At 41.2% G+C, this 13,522-nt stretch overlaps 1 protein-coding gene across 1 annotated transcript in view; it reads right to left on the bottom strand.

Annotated features, from left to right (window-relative positions):
- Positions 1-13,522, bottom strand: part of DPP6 (dipeptidyl peptidase like 6) — a 242,182-nt gene that overhangs the window by 145,029 nt on the left and 83,631 nt on the right. The window contains exon 3 of the mRNA XM_088521208.1: positions 13,274-13,372. Within this exon, the coding sequence (XP_088377334.1) occupies positions 13,274-13,372 (99 nt within the window). The remainder of the gene's footprint in view (positions 1-13,273; positions 13,373-13,522) is intronic.

Here is a 13,522-nt window from a genome sequence, read left to right as displayed (position 1 = left end):
CTAACTTACAAATTAGCTTGCCAAAAGCTCTATGAAGGCTGGGTCCTGGGAAAACTCATAATTGTAAAAATCAGTAATATTATTCTGTTCCTCTTTTTGTCTCGTCTAATCCAGAGTTTTCAAGATCAAAACTAAAAAAAAAAAAAAAAAAATCTGCCTTGCTAAGAGGTCTCAGTCCCATGACTGAAATCCAGGCTGCCCACACCTATGAAAGCTTAGTTCCAAATCTGAAACCAGAAATAATTCTACTGCTGCCCCTCATTCACTAGACTGAAGTCTGCTTCAAAGAGCCCTAATGTGAGAGCTCGACAGGCTCAGACCATGCTGCAGTGGCACAGGCACAAGAAGCTGAAGTCCCTGTGAGAAACAGGGAACTCATTTCTACTTCAAATAACTCCTCTTCCCTGCATCTCTCTGCTTTTATAACACACATAGCAGGGGGAAAAATGCAGGAGACTGCAATTAGGAGAGAGATGAACAAGAAATCCTCAAAGGTGAATCCATTTCGACTCCATCCTGCTGCCTTTCTGAAAGCCCTATATATTTTTTGTTACAAAAAACTCTTCAGTAGGAGGAGTTATTCCTCAATAATCATTACTTTGTTGTTGTTGTTGTTATTTTTTGACGGTATTTTTTGTTTTCCTGTTACAACCCAACCCGACAAAGGCAGCCATTGGGCCAGGTAAAACTGAGGCCTACATAGACATCCTTCTTCCCTTCCAAAATTGCCAGGTCTTCTCTGTCTCATCTGGTCTGGCTTCACACAGGGGAGCATGAGTGTTGCACATAAAAGTAATAATCCACTTGACACCCGAGAAGAAAAGGAATCCATGAATAAATTCTCATTCAAAACCCTGTGGCTTGCCTCCTTAATCCCTCTGTGCGTTTCCTCGTCTCTTGCTCTTCGCCCTTAACCAAATTCCACTTGTTAGTGGCTGTGACAAAGAACACCTAAAGAAGTTATTTTCCTTTTCATTACTGTCGCCATGAACAGAGAACCGATGTTTCAGGACACGCTGCATCAGGGCTGTGCACATCAACAAGCAAAGCAGACAGTGTCTATCGTGCTGGCTAAGCTTCACCTTTGCATGCAGCACTTCATGATCCCTTTTATACTAACTAATCACTCCAGATGTGCCTATGGTACTGCCTATGACTACGCTGAGCCTCAGTTGTAAAAGAAGTGTGAAAAAGATGTAGTCATCACTGAAGCTCAAAGCCTTGGAAAGTGCAAGGCCAATAAGATATCAAACGCAACAACATCCTACACATTTCTGCTACTGGCTTGTGGTTTCTGGTTTTGGACTAGTCACAAGAGGGCACTGCTCTACAGAATCTATGGAAACGTGTTCAACACATGCAAAGACCTATTAATAAATAATTGAAAGTGTTTGCAGGTAGAGGACCTAGCAATGAAAGACACTTGAGAGGGTACAGAGATTCACTGTAACCAAATGCAGGGGGATGGCTACTGGGAGGAACAAGCTGCAATTATGCATGCAAGCTAATGAGTTTTAAATTAACAGCAAATGAGAGAATGAAAAAATTTGCATCAGATAAGGATATATTTTTCCCTTGAAGTCTCAAAGCTCTTTGCCTACACTGACCAGGCCGGCTCCCACAGGAAACCCCATAACAAATCAGCTAGGTGATTAACTGAATTTCTGCTAACACCAGGCAGTGTCAGTCCAGAAGAGCAGCATCAGCTCCTGCAGAGCCTGATTAGCTCCATGCTGCAGGTAGCAAGCTCCTTGTGGGGGCTCTACCAAAGGAATGACTGCTCCAGTTTGGATCCTCACCAACATTTCATCCAAAAAACCTTCTCAAGGGGTTCCCTGGGCCAAAAACATTCAGCTGACAGCTTTGTAACTATAGAACACCCCTTGATCTTATTCAAGCAAAGGAATGTGACTTAATATATTTTGTTATTTTCTATATCCTTACACCACCTCTTTATCACTTCAGCCATTAATTTTTTTTTCTTTTTATGGTGCCTCTCCATGCTTCTGCCATGGAGTAACAGAGAGGCAGAGAAACAAGGTCCTTCTCTGGACCTTTCATTTTCCCACTGCAATCTCTTTCTTTTGATGGACCAACCAAAGTTCACTGTAGTGATCAAGGTGATGGTGAAGTGTCCTTCAAACTGCCAAATTTTTAGTATTGTTTTCTCCTCAATATAACCAATATTGTTTCCCTTAAAACAAATTGATGGCAACAGAGCACTGATCATTATGTTCTCCCTTTCCTGCTCTAAAGGAAATAAATAAATAAATAAATAAATAAACCCACCAGATACAAAATATAGAATTCTAACAAATCCTCTCCTCTCTTCCATACTCAGATCTATCCTGGCTTGATAATATGGCTGTGTTGGGCATGCTGTGTCCATCGAGATAGGAAAAAAAAAAAAAAAAGCCAGAAAAAGATAATATGATAATTACTGGAATAAAATTCTACTCGTATAAATATCCTTTTCTGAGGAATTCAAAAATAGAAAAAGAACTAATAAATAAAGAATAAAGGTCAACAATTTACTGCATTTTATTGGGTTTAAGGCCATATCATTTTTTCTCCACTGCCTTTTTCCTTGCATGTTCCTTTTCTTCTTTCGTTTCTTTACACTTGCTATGTTACCTTGAGTTCTTTTCCTGATAAGCTGGAAGCTATAAGCCTTTTTTTTTTTTTTTTAAGAGGTGTTATACTGCTTAGTTCAGGGATTATTTTGCATCATGTATGGCAACTTCTGCTTCACAATCACTTGCAAAGTCACCTTTTCTACCAGAGATATGCAGATTTTACTCCAATGCAGTGCAAAATCTACTTTCTCTTTGGGATCAATCAAATTACATTTATGAATATATTTGCCTTAAAACATCATGCAACCCAAGTCATTTGAACACATTTAAGAAGTCAAGCCCTTGATGCTTCTGTTTTAGACACCTACATGTGTGCAGTTCTGACCCGCTCCTCTCAAATATGGTAAGTTTGGTATAAAAATACAAAAAGATATTAAAGAAATCTTCAAGAAAGGATAAGGATGGGCCAAGGTATTGGTCTGTGTCCACTGTGAGGAACAACTGAATGTGGGAATATATTGGAGGTGTTTCAAAACCATGAGCAGCAGGAGAAAGGTGGTTGGGGGTTACAATATATTCCAGCACCAGAACTAAAAACCATCCAGCAAAGCAAGTGGGATCAACATCAAAGTGAACAGCAGCAACTAGTCCTTCACACAACAGGTACCAAGCCTGTCCTTAAGAAAGGACACTTTGGATGCAAGACATTTATGCAGACTCAAGGATATTAGAGAAGTAACTTGGAAGACAAATATATTTTCGGCTACTAAATAATCAAACCTCAAGAGGATCAAGAAAAAGAAGCAGGAAGCTGGAACAGTTGGGGGATGATCTCACGCACTCGCCCCTTCCCCTGCTTGCACTTACCACCACCTCAGAAACAGAACATCCAGAAGGGCAAAGCTTTGGTCTCTTCTGCTTTTAACTGATTTTTCATTGATAAGAGATTTGTATAGATGCATTTTAAAGTAGTTCTTTTGATAAGCAATAATCATTTCATTCTAAATTTCAGTTAATTAGTTATGGAAGTCTGTTACCACTTCTACAAAAAGAAAAAAAAATCTGCTTCTAATATGTTCAATCACTGAACATGGCCAGGAGATCCAAACTCACAAGAGATTTTCCTTGTTAGATAAGTAAATCTTTGCCTGCTAAATTTTCAATTACAAGTATCTGATACAAAGTTTAATCACCAGACACACAATATTTCCATCTCTAAATTAAGAAATTGCTGTATCTCTGCATATATTTATTTAATGTTCATTAGCAGAGAGCACGTGGAAGAATACACACTGCTCTAATTACCCGTGGTGAGCACTCCATGCTGCACAAATGGCTACGAGCAGCAGAGCAGGCTCCGTGACAGTCACAGAGGGAGGAAAATGCACTTTGTGCTGAGTCACAGTCTTCAGAAAGGAAACGGATTGGGGTGGGACAGTGTGGAAAAGTGAAACTCTTTCTGCCAAGCGAAGCAAAAATAAGCCCATTACAAATGCAGATTTCCTCCAAATAAGAAGGCATCTAAAGGCTGACAACAAGCAAGCCTAAAGACATAATCTGTCCTGGAAAACCCAGCCGGAGGTCCCAGCAGGATGTAGGCATAACCTGTAATTATGCACTTCATTTCCTCTCTCGGCTTTTTCCTAGATGTTCGCTTTCCCAGATCTTTCCCACCCTTAGTCCAGTCTTCCTTGTTCTGCTCCCTCCTCTCTCCCTTCAGTGCTACGTGGCCCTGAAGAGGCAAAGGAAACAACTTTAAGTACAAGTTCAACCATCCAGGCTGCAATGACCACCACCCTTTCAAAGGCACATTAAGGACAATTTCTGGGACACCAGGGCCACTTTTGGTACCGGTTCACTTGACAAATGGGGGCAGCTGGCAGCTCAAGTTACTAACTTTGCAAGGGTAAACGGGTAAATGCATCTATGAGTTGTGCATAGATGCAACTCATACTCATTGCATGACTACATGCAATCTGGGTTTTTACCCAACAGACAGACAGAAAGTCTTCTACTCCTCCCCCTTGCTATCCTGTAAAACTAGTGCAACTACACTGACTCTGAAAGCAGCTGGGTTTGATTTCAAATCAGTACAAAAAAAGAAGAAAAACTAGATCCTTTCCAACCTGGATTCCGATTTTTAAGCACGGAGGCAGAACAGGTGTGTGTGTTTCTTTTCCTAACAGTAGAAATAACCACTGATGTGAGCTGCACCTTCAAAAGCCACCCACAGAGGCAGTAGCCTCCTATGGCAGAGTTTCCCCTTTTCAGTCCTGCTCTTCTCTCTCTCTCTTTTTTTTTTTTTTTTTTTAATAAAAAGACCCTCCTCTGGGAATTGGGTGCAATTCTCTCTGCCCAGAATGGCAAAGGGACCCAACACTGATTTCAGCAGCTTTGCACTAGTCCCTAGTCATGAACCTGGACCCTCTTGGACGTGCTGGACCACGTCGCATGAAGCCTGGAGATGTTGCTGTGCGCTGGGTGCAGCAGGAAGGATGAACATGGGGAGGAACGACAGGGACAGCTTCCACTAAATTTTCATGGCTTCTGACCTCGAATCTGCAAACAAACTTAATGTGCAAAAGGGCTTCCATACCTGTTACTGCTTCAAATTATTCCCAGATAGCTGGCAGGTACTTTTGCGGCAGGAGGCACTGTCTCATTTTTGGATTACTTGGAGAGAAAAGCACTAACTTTAGTGGAGCTGGGCTTGAAAGTGAAATGGGGAATCTGTTTTCACTAAGGGCTATAAAAAGTATTGGAAACCTGCTTGCTGTTCCAACATGTTACCATCAGATTGCCTGTGGGGAGGAAGTATATCCTGTCTGCTCTCTCTTAAAAATCAATGAGAATGGAATTAGTTAGTTACCCGGGGCTGGTGTTGGTAGAACTATCGCTAGAACCAGAGTGACTTTCCAGGCCATATCCTTCCCCTTCCAGTCCTTTTGATTCATTAACTCTTCCCCACAAAATCCCCCAAGCAATTGCATATATTTTCCATCCCTTAGTGTTGGGCAATTTAGTCACTTCTCACACCACTTTCCTGATCTCCAGGCTCCCTGTCAACCCCTCTTCACAGCTCCAGCCCTGCGTAGGCTCCTCGAGCCTCCTTTCACACCACAGTTTTGTGGATGCCAGGCACTCCCGGGTTCCTGGCCTCATCCCAGCAGTGACTCCGCAGCCTCTTCCTTCTCACACCACCCAGCAGGGCTCCTCCAAAGCCCTCCTCGTGGCTCCCTTCCATCTCACCTTCCAAAGGTGACCTCCACAACACCATTCCTGCCCTCAGACTGGACTCTTCACTCAACCTGGTGCTATGCAGTGATGTAGAGTCAATGCAAAGGAATTACACTGAATGTCAGGGGACACATTTTGGGGTATTTAGAGCTATGTTTTGGTACCTCAGTAGGGCATTTGATTCAGAGCTGCTGAGATTCTACTGACATCAAGAAGAAGGGTGAGTGTTCAGAAAGCTTTGGAGAAAGTAGGTCACCAATGGAGGTTCCTAAATATACATTTAGGTGCATGAAAATCTTGACCTTCTCAACCGTAAAAGATTGTCTGTCTTTACTATTGCAGCCCAGGCTCATTCCTTAACTCTGATATTACTCCTTTCTTACAGTCTTTGTTTGCTGTATTCTAATTTAAATCTATTTAAATCCTCTAATGTAAGTATTGCAGCATCAAGAATATTTTTTTGGAAGAAGATGTTTCACTACTTGCACAAATGAATATTATAGTATCAGAATTAAACATGACAGTAAATGTGCTTGTCACGAAAGCCACCTAAACCTAGAAGAAGCAGAAGTGAGCCCATGGCACTGCTCCTCATCCAGTGGCTGCCTGGTGGCACTCACAGAGCAGTGCTTGTAAATGTGTTTGTTTGTTGTGACATCCTGTGGGGACCTGTCTGTTGTAGGACTCTGGGCTCTCCCACTTCTCCAACCTGGAGCATACCCAGGCACATCAAATAATTCTTAAAAATAATAATAATAATAATAGCATTTGACCATTATGGACTTACTTTCTTAGGTTTTTGGTCTACTGCTACAGCGTCCCGGCCTTGCAGAGCTGACACACGGGGTCACTCTTAAAGACAAGGTATGGAGAGCATCCCCTGCTCGCTCCTGCAGACTATATTAATTTTTAAAAGAGCTAAATTGATTTCTCATCTCATTCTCTCTAGTAGTAATGAGCAAAACAGCTACATGGCAGAAAGGCTGTTCTCCATGGCCTATTATAGTACATTAAAAAGCCATTAACTGCAGGGTTTTCTGTCTTTACTGTGCAGGTTACTGTCACTGCCTGAACCTAGGTAAAAGCCCAGCAGATGAAAAGCAGGGAAGGACGTGATTTCCCTTTAGTGCTCTCGGAATATGAAATCTGCAGAAATCCCTGAAGAAGACAATCCAGGTCTAAAATCTAAGCTATGTTTCTCATGGTTTAACAGATTCCTGCCTTCCTTCCTGTTGTAACAGCCTAGATAAACCCCTTTATTTATGCTGTTTTGGCAACACAGGACATGAGCAAAGCATTTAGACTGAGAATAGCAATTAAACATCTTAAAGCGCAAGGAGGTTTTCACTGCCAACACTACCTAGACATTTGCTATGCACTTACTTAAGTAGCACCTGTGTATTTATTAATAGCAACCAACAGTTTCCAAATTCCACCCTGGCCTCTTCTTCACATGGACTTGTGGGTCCAGCACTGCCAGATGCTCCCATGCTTTGCTAGACCTGGACTCTCCTTCAGCCAATGCTCCTTCTTTTCTCTAATCAGCCTTTTCCTTTACAGTCCTGTGTTTACCTCAGCACTTTGCCCCTACCACTCCTCCAGGCAGTGGGGATCTTTGCAGTTAAGGGCTGGCAGTTCATTCAAACCTTAAATGCCATGAACAGATGTGTTGATCATCCAGTAACTAGTTGTTTATAGAAGAAAATGTTTCAAGGACATTTGCAAAGCCAAAGCACCAGTTAGGATATGATGTTTCCACACCAGAATTTGGAGCAGGACAAGATTTCTTTGAACCATCAAGCCCCTTAAGCCCTTTCTTTTAAATCATTTTCACGTAAATTTCACATAAAATACATTGAAAATAATTATGTGGAATTTCAGTTTAGCAAGCTGTGAAACAAAGCAAATATTCACACAGGGTGAATGCCATTTATGAATTTGCTAGATTTATATCAAGATAAGCATCTGGGAGTGGTACCTATTTTACCCCCATTTAACCTAAGTCGAGAATTGGGATGAGTCTGTGGCCCCAAATGTAGCACTTGCATTCAAGGACCCTTGCACTGACCTATACCACTTTCCTAATCCAGATCAAAAACCCACACAAGGTTGGAAAGTGCGCTGCACAAGGGGGAAGAATTTGTTCTTTTGGCGACAAACTCAGGACAATGATTTTTACCTCACTTTAGCAGCCCAAGGAAAGTCACCCACTGCCCTACAGTTGAGATGGTCACTAGCCCACAGTCAATGTTTTGTCCCTTGATTCAGCAGTCTGGCGATGCCTGCACTCCAGGTAACCATGTTTTATTTCTCTAACGATGTAATTTTAGTCTTCAGTGCTGTAAGAGTAGCACCTTAACAAAAACCCTTTTATGAAAACGAAAAAAAAAATAGCACTTACAACATTTGTGATATCTATGTAAAGCAAACTATAAATAATTCATTTACTCCACATGCATCTGCATCATTTGAAATGCATCAGTGCTTTTATCAATACAGTGCGATGAATTAACATTGCCCAGAATAGGCTTGGGGGCATTTAGGATATCCAAGTTTGTTGATCTAAGCACTATTATTAAAGGTAAACTGAAATAAATTACCTCAGTTACTACCAGACAATTTTTTCAGCATGGTAAATAAAATGCATTAGTTCTAGGTCATTAAATTCAATATTAGACTTTAAAAGATTCTATAATGTTATTAGTAAAACATACAGTGAAACACATGTAGTTCAGAATTACAGACAAAATGACCACTCTACTAGGATATCAGTTATTAGGATATTTTTCAGAGGACTTTTGACACAGAAGACTAATTTCCATTTTCAGAAGCTATACATGGATTGGTTTTGGCTCTCACTGCCAGCGAGGTTTCCAAATAACTAAGTCATTTCTGAAAATGGCATTCAGAACCTTTTGCTAATTTGCTCTCTATTCCTCTCTGGGTAAGAAGAAACAACATTTAGCCAATTTTGCAGGTTGAGAGAGCTGAGCAGGAACCTGTGACAGCTAGGCTTGATTTTCAGATTTTTTTTTAGTCAACTTTCCATGAATCTGAGCAAGTTCTTTGGCGTTTCTGTGCCTCGGGGCTCCTCACTGCGTGGATAAATTGCACTCTTCACCCCTTACTTTTTTACCTGCACTATAACCTTTTTTGTGAAGGCCTGGCCCATGGTGTCTGGCCAGTGTCTAGCAAGAGAAGACACACTCCTAGCCAGAGCCTCTAGTCACTAACATACAGCCAAAAAGCCTAAAACCCTGGCAGCAACCACTGCTATATGCACTCTGTCTTGCCAGATGCCAGGAAGAAGGCTGGAAAATATCCTCCAAGAAATAATCATGGCATCTTGCACCCAATGAATCACAATAACCAAGGACAGTATATTATAGGCTGCTATTGTATTTTTCTAATAACAATAGCAGAAAAACCCTTTTAGTGCAGGCAATATGTATTTACCATTAAATCAAATCAAAAAAAAAAAAAAAAGATAGGTGTAACTATCCAAGAGTGGTGTTGGAAATTTGGTCTTTGCTGCTTGTCTTAGCATCAGGATCATTTTCTGTCTCCTTGCAAAAAATGGCCACTGCTGTCATGACCCCAAGGGATAGGGAAGAGAAACCAGGAAGACAGATTCAAAACTGGCAGAATTCATTGCAGCTCATAATAAAAAAAAAAAAATTCATAATCCAATCTGCTTCTCACATTGTGTTCAGCAACGGTTACTGTACTGGGGACAAGTCAGCTGTTCTTCAGTATCAAGAATTAACACCTGTGTTTATCCAGGTTTTGGGCAACTGGTAGGGGAACTATGCAGGATTGCAGAGAGATTTTCACAAATCGGAGTTAAAATCCTGCACCAGAAACACAGATCAGTGGAATATGGGAAAGGCCTAATAATTGCAAAGTCTAACTGCAAGGTAATGTGGTGCTTGAGCCTAACTGATAAGCAGTGGAGACTGTGCTAACGAGCCGGCCATCTGCCATTCGGAACAGGACTAACAAAAGGCTGCGCAGGACACTCCGATGTTGTATGGAGGAGGATATGCAAACGAGGAGATGTCCAAATACAACATTTAAAGATACACAGTGTGAAATGAGCATATTACAGATGATAATTGGAGCTTGCATGCATGCTTAGCATATGGACAACATAATTGCAGTTGTACAGTTAAGGAAAGCTCACAATAGCGGGTGATAATAGAAGAGCGCAGGATGCGATGTACGGAATGATGAATAGAGCGGTGCAAGAGATGAGGAATTGAATAGATGTATCTGGAAAAGAACCACAGCTGGGATTTGTGGTTGGATTGCTAGGCAAGGTGGATGTGGTGGTGTGCTATCTGATCGCCAGTAGCGTATCAAATATCCTCTGCTGTATATCTACTATATATACTGCTGTGCCTTCTTCTATACGGTCCCGAAGAAATAAACCCTCACAGCAAATCCAGGGTTAAAAAATGCTATGGGGCAAGTCTAAGCAACAACAATCCTTGGAAGAAATGGAACTAATAGCAAATACAGGAGCAATTAATTCTGGTCTATGACGTATGTTGCTCCACTCTGGAGCGTTCTTACTAATGCGGTGACACTGAGGACTGCCAGAGAGGAAGGCACCAAAAGCTGCAGCTGATTAAACAAAACATCCCTTCCTCGCCTTAAACCACCAGGAAAAACACAAAATGGAATTTAGAATTACAGCAGCTACATGAAAATTGTAGGAGGTTCAGACAAAATTCCATTTTGAGCTCATCTCTCACTTTATGCCAGCAAATTTAATAGCAGTTTCAATAAAAAGGATGCAAACATATCCATGGGCCACCTTAAGTCACTATTGAAAGCTTAAGGAAAGCTTGCAGTTTTTGCATTGGAAATGGAGTTATGTCGATTTTGACCTTGAGTATCATTTTCTTAACTCCTTTGAAATCAACAGAATGATATAGATACTGACTGGAAATTTGTTATTTCCCTTACCCACCCACCGCATCAAAAAAAAAAAAAAAAAAATTAACAGCAGTGTATCCTAGCAATTTCCGTCAGCTCTCAATATGGTTTTAACTGCTATCCTGCATAAACTATCCTGAATAAAGGTAATCGTTGGAATTTTACCACTCGGTCTAAGATTTGCTGAAGTCAAAAGTAAGACTTTGTTCCTTCGGTGTGCTTGAAAAAGCCTCTCGCTTATTTGAAAGAACACAGATGTTTTACTAGCTGAACTATTTTGGAAGAAAATCACTTGGATGATTCAAATACTCCTAAACATGCAACATGCTTCATCTTCAGTGAGACTATCAAACTCCCATCTTCTGCAATAATGAAGAGAGGAAAAAAAAGAAGGAAACGTAGATTTGAAAGGAGCCAAAATGATTGTATTTCTCAGTCTGTTTTGCAGCTCTCTGAATGACCAAAATATTTTGATGTATAATTAACAGTAGAAAAAGGAAAACAAGGATATATTACAACTAACTACATTCTAACAACTGTGCTGATTCCTCACAGAGCTTAAACTCATTTTGTCCGTTGAGTCCTACTTATAAAAATACATTTTTTTTTCTGCTAAGCCACTGCAGCGCTCTCATTGCACCAAAATTTGACTTAGGCATTTTCAGAGTCTTTCATTTGCATTTAATAAAATAAGAATATTAGAACAGTAGAAATATGTGCCTGGGAATCAGAGCTACTGGTCTTTCATCTCAGTTGTCAGTGACCTTAATCAAGATTTTGTCACTTACCCAGCTACAGAGAGCTGTGCAAAGCAACTATAATGCAAAAACATAACTAATGTTGTAAAATGGCTTTGGGTCCTTTGATGAATGTCATTGCTGATTAGAGTTTTGCCCTTAAAAGTTAAGTTACCCAGGGGTAAATCTAGAGAATTTCTATCAGCTTCATGAAATTTGTCTAGATATAATAAAACCAGAATATGTGACATTAGCAGTACAGCAGCAGGACAAATTCTTCTAAAATATCAACACAGGTGTGCACAGTATTACTTTTTATTTTGTCCTTTACAGAAATAATACTCTTGTAACTTCAGCTGGAGCAAGGCTGATTGATCTTAAGTTGCACTAGAGTCAGCAAGAGCAGCAGGAGGGAGACTGAGCTTCAAGCTTGACACTACTGGACTCTTAATAAAAGTGTATATGGTGCCAGTGGGTGATCACGATCGGAAAAAACACAGGACTATTGTATTTGTGCAGAAGACTGCAGTTTTGTGGGGAGAAAAATCATCTTGTACCCATGAAAAGCTGTATTCATCACAGAGAGAGGTAATAAACTATTTACTTTGATGCTTCATTCTCTGTTCCCACTAAAGTCCGTTTAACTCATTATCATTCCAACATAGCCTACCAAATAAAAAATCAGCAGTAAAGGTCTCAATAAAGCACCTCTCCCCTCATTAGGGCCACTAGGGACATCAGTGCCTAAAGCAGAAAGCTAAATAAATAACTCCTGCCCGCGGCACAGCTAATATTCCTGTCCTCATTCATCACAAAAAGTGGTTGTGGGCTGCAGTGTTCCTCCAGGGTACACAACCTCCTAAAGAGCTCTGGCCCAGCAGCACGTGTGTTTGCCAGGAGCTTCTTGCTGGCACAGCTGAAGTGGTGGGAAAAGTCAGAGACAGCTGGGCTGAGGGTGAAGGGGAATGTGTTAATTCCGCACAGCCCTTGAATGCTCTTTCTTTTCATTTCTGGTATTAAAATTGCTCCCCATGGACATAACAGCCAAGGCAAGCCAAACACGAGGAAGGACTTGATCCAGTTCCCCACTAAATTCAGAAGAAAGACTAAGAGTTTAGCTAATAATAGAAGCTGGACTGGAGCACAAATGAATGGTGTGCCAAAAGTCACTTTATTCCAGCCAAGGCTTCTTGAGGGAGTAGCAAGTGCCAGCAAGAGCGGGAATCCACGTCTTCACAACACACCTACCTGGGCAAAAGCTGCCTGCATTAATTACAGGATTATTCCTGGAATGGGAAGTGGACAGCAATATAGGATGAGAAGAGCCCATGGTCTGCATGCAAGCACTGGCCCAGATGCTGCTGGACCACTGCTGTGCTAGTTACTTAGCAACACTTCACCTCTCTGCCGGCAAAAAAAAAAGTGTTTTCATGAGGGACCATAAGCCAGAAGATTTGTTTATGCAAAATAATGCTCGTGATAGCGTTCCAAGCACTTCCTCCAACTGCCTGCCCCATTGCCTATGGAGTTTGGGAAGCTCTTGGGGACAAGGGCTGCGGTTTTCACTGCACGGCCACGAGCCCAGGGGGATTTGTGTATTAAGAAACAGTAACAGAGCCTTGTTGTTTGCATATTTTTGGTGAGGGAAGTTAGAATAGGAAATTGGAGAATAGGATTTCAGGAACAAAGGAAAGAACAGACAGAATAAATAAGAAAATAAGACAAGGGACCTGGAGAGTGAAATAAGTGAAGAAAAGACACTGCAGCTCAGGTCTAACTCACCAGATATCCATTTAGCCTCCGGGTCGTGAATTTTGAAATCAGCACTGAACAGATCGTCCACCGTTATCTTCTTCTTCTGAGACAAGCTGTTATCTTCCACTGTAAAACATTCGAAAGCAAACAGCTTTTACTGCTAATTTGAGATGCATCTGAAAATAGAGCAGCTATGAGCGCCATATCATATCTCATTTGGCAACGATCCACACTGAGCTTTCTGCCGTGCACAGGCCCCTCTGCAGTGTCGGGCAT

This window comes from Tinamus guttatus, unplaced genomic scaffold (assembly GCF_059628265.1).
Source record: "Tinamus guttatus ecotype Peru unplaced genomic scaffold, ASM5962826v1 Tinamus_guttatus_pri_ptg000006l, whole genome shotgun sequence".
Lineage (NCBI taxonomy): Eukaryota > Metazoa > Chordata > Aves > Tinamiformes > Tinamidae > Tinamus > Tinamus guttatus.
Note: the sequence above shows the minus strand (reverse complement) of the source record. Positions and strands in the feature narration are given on the sequence as shown.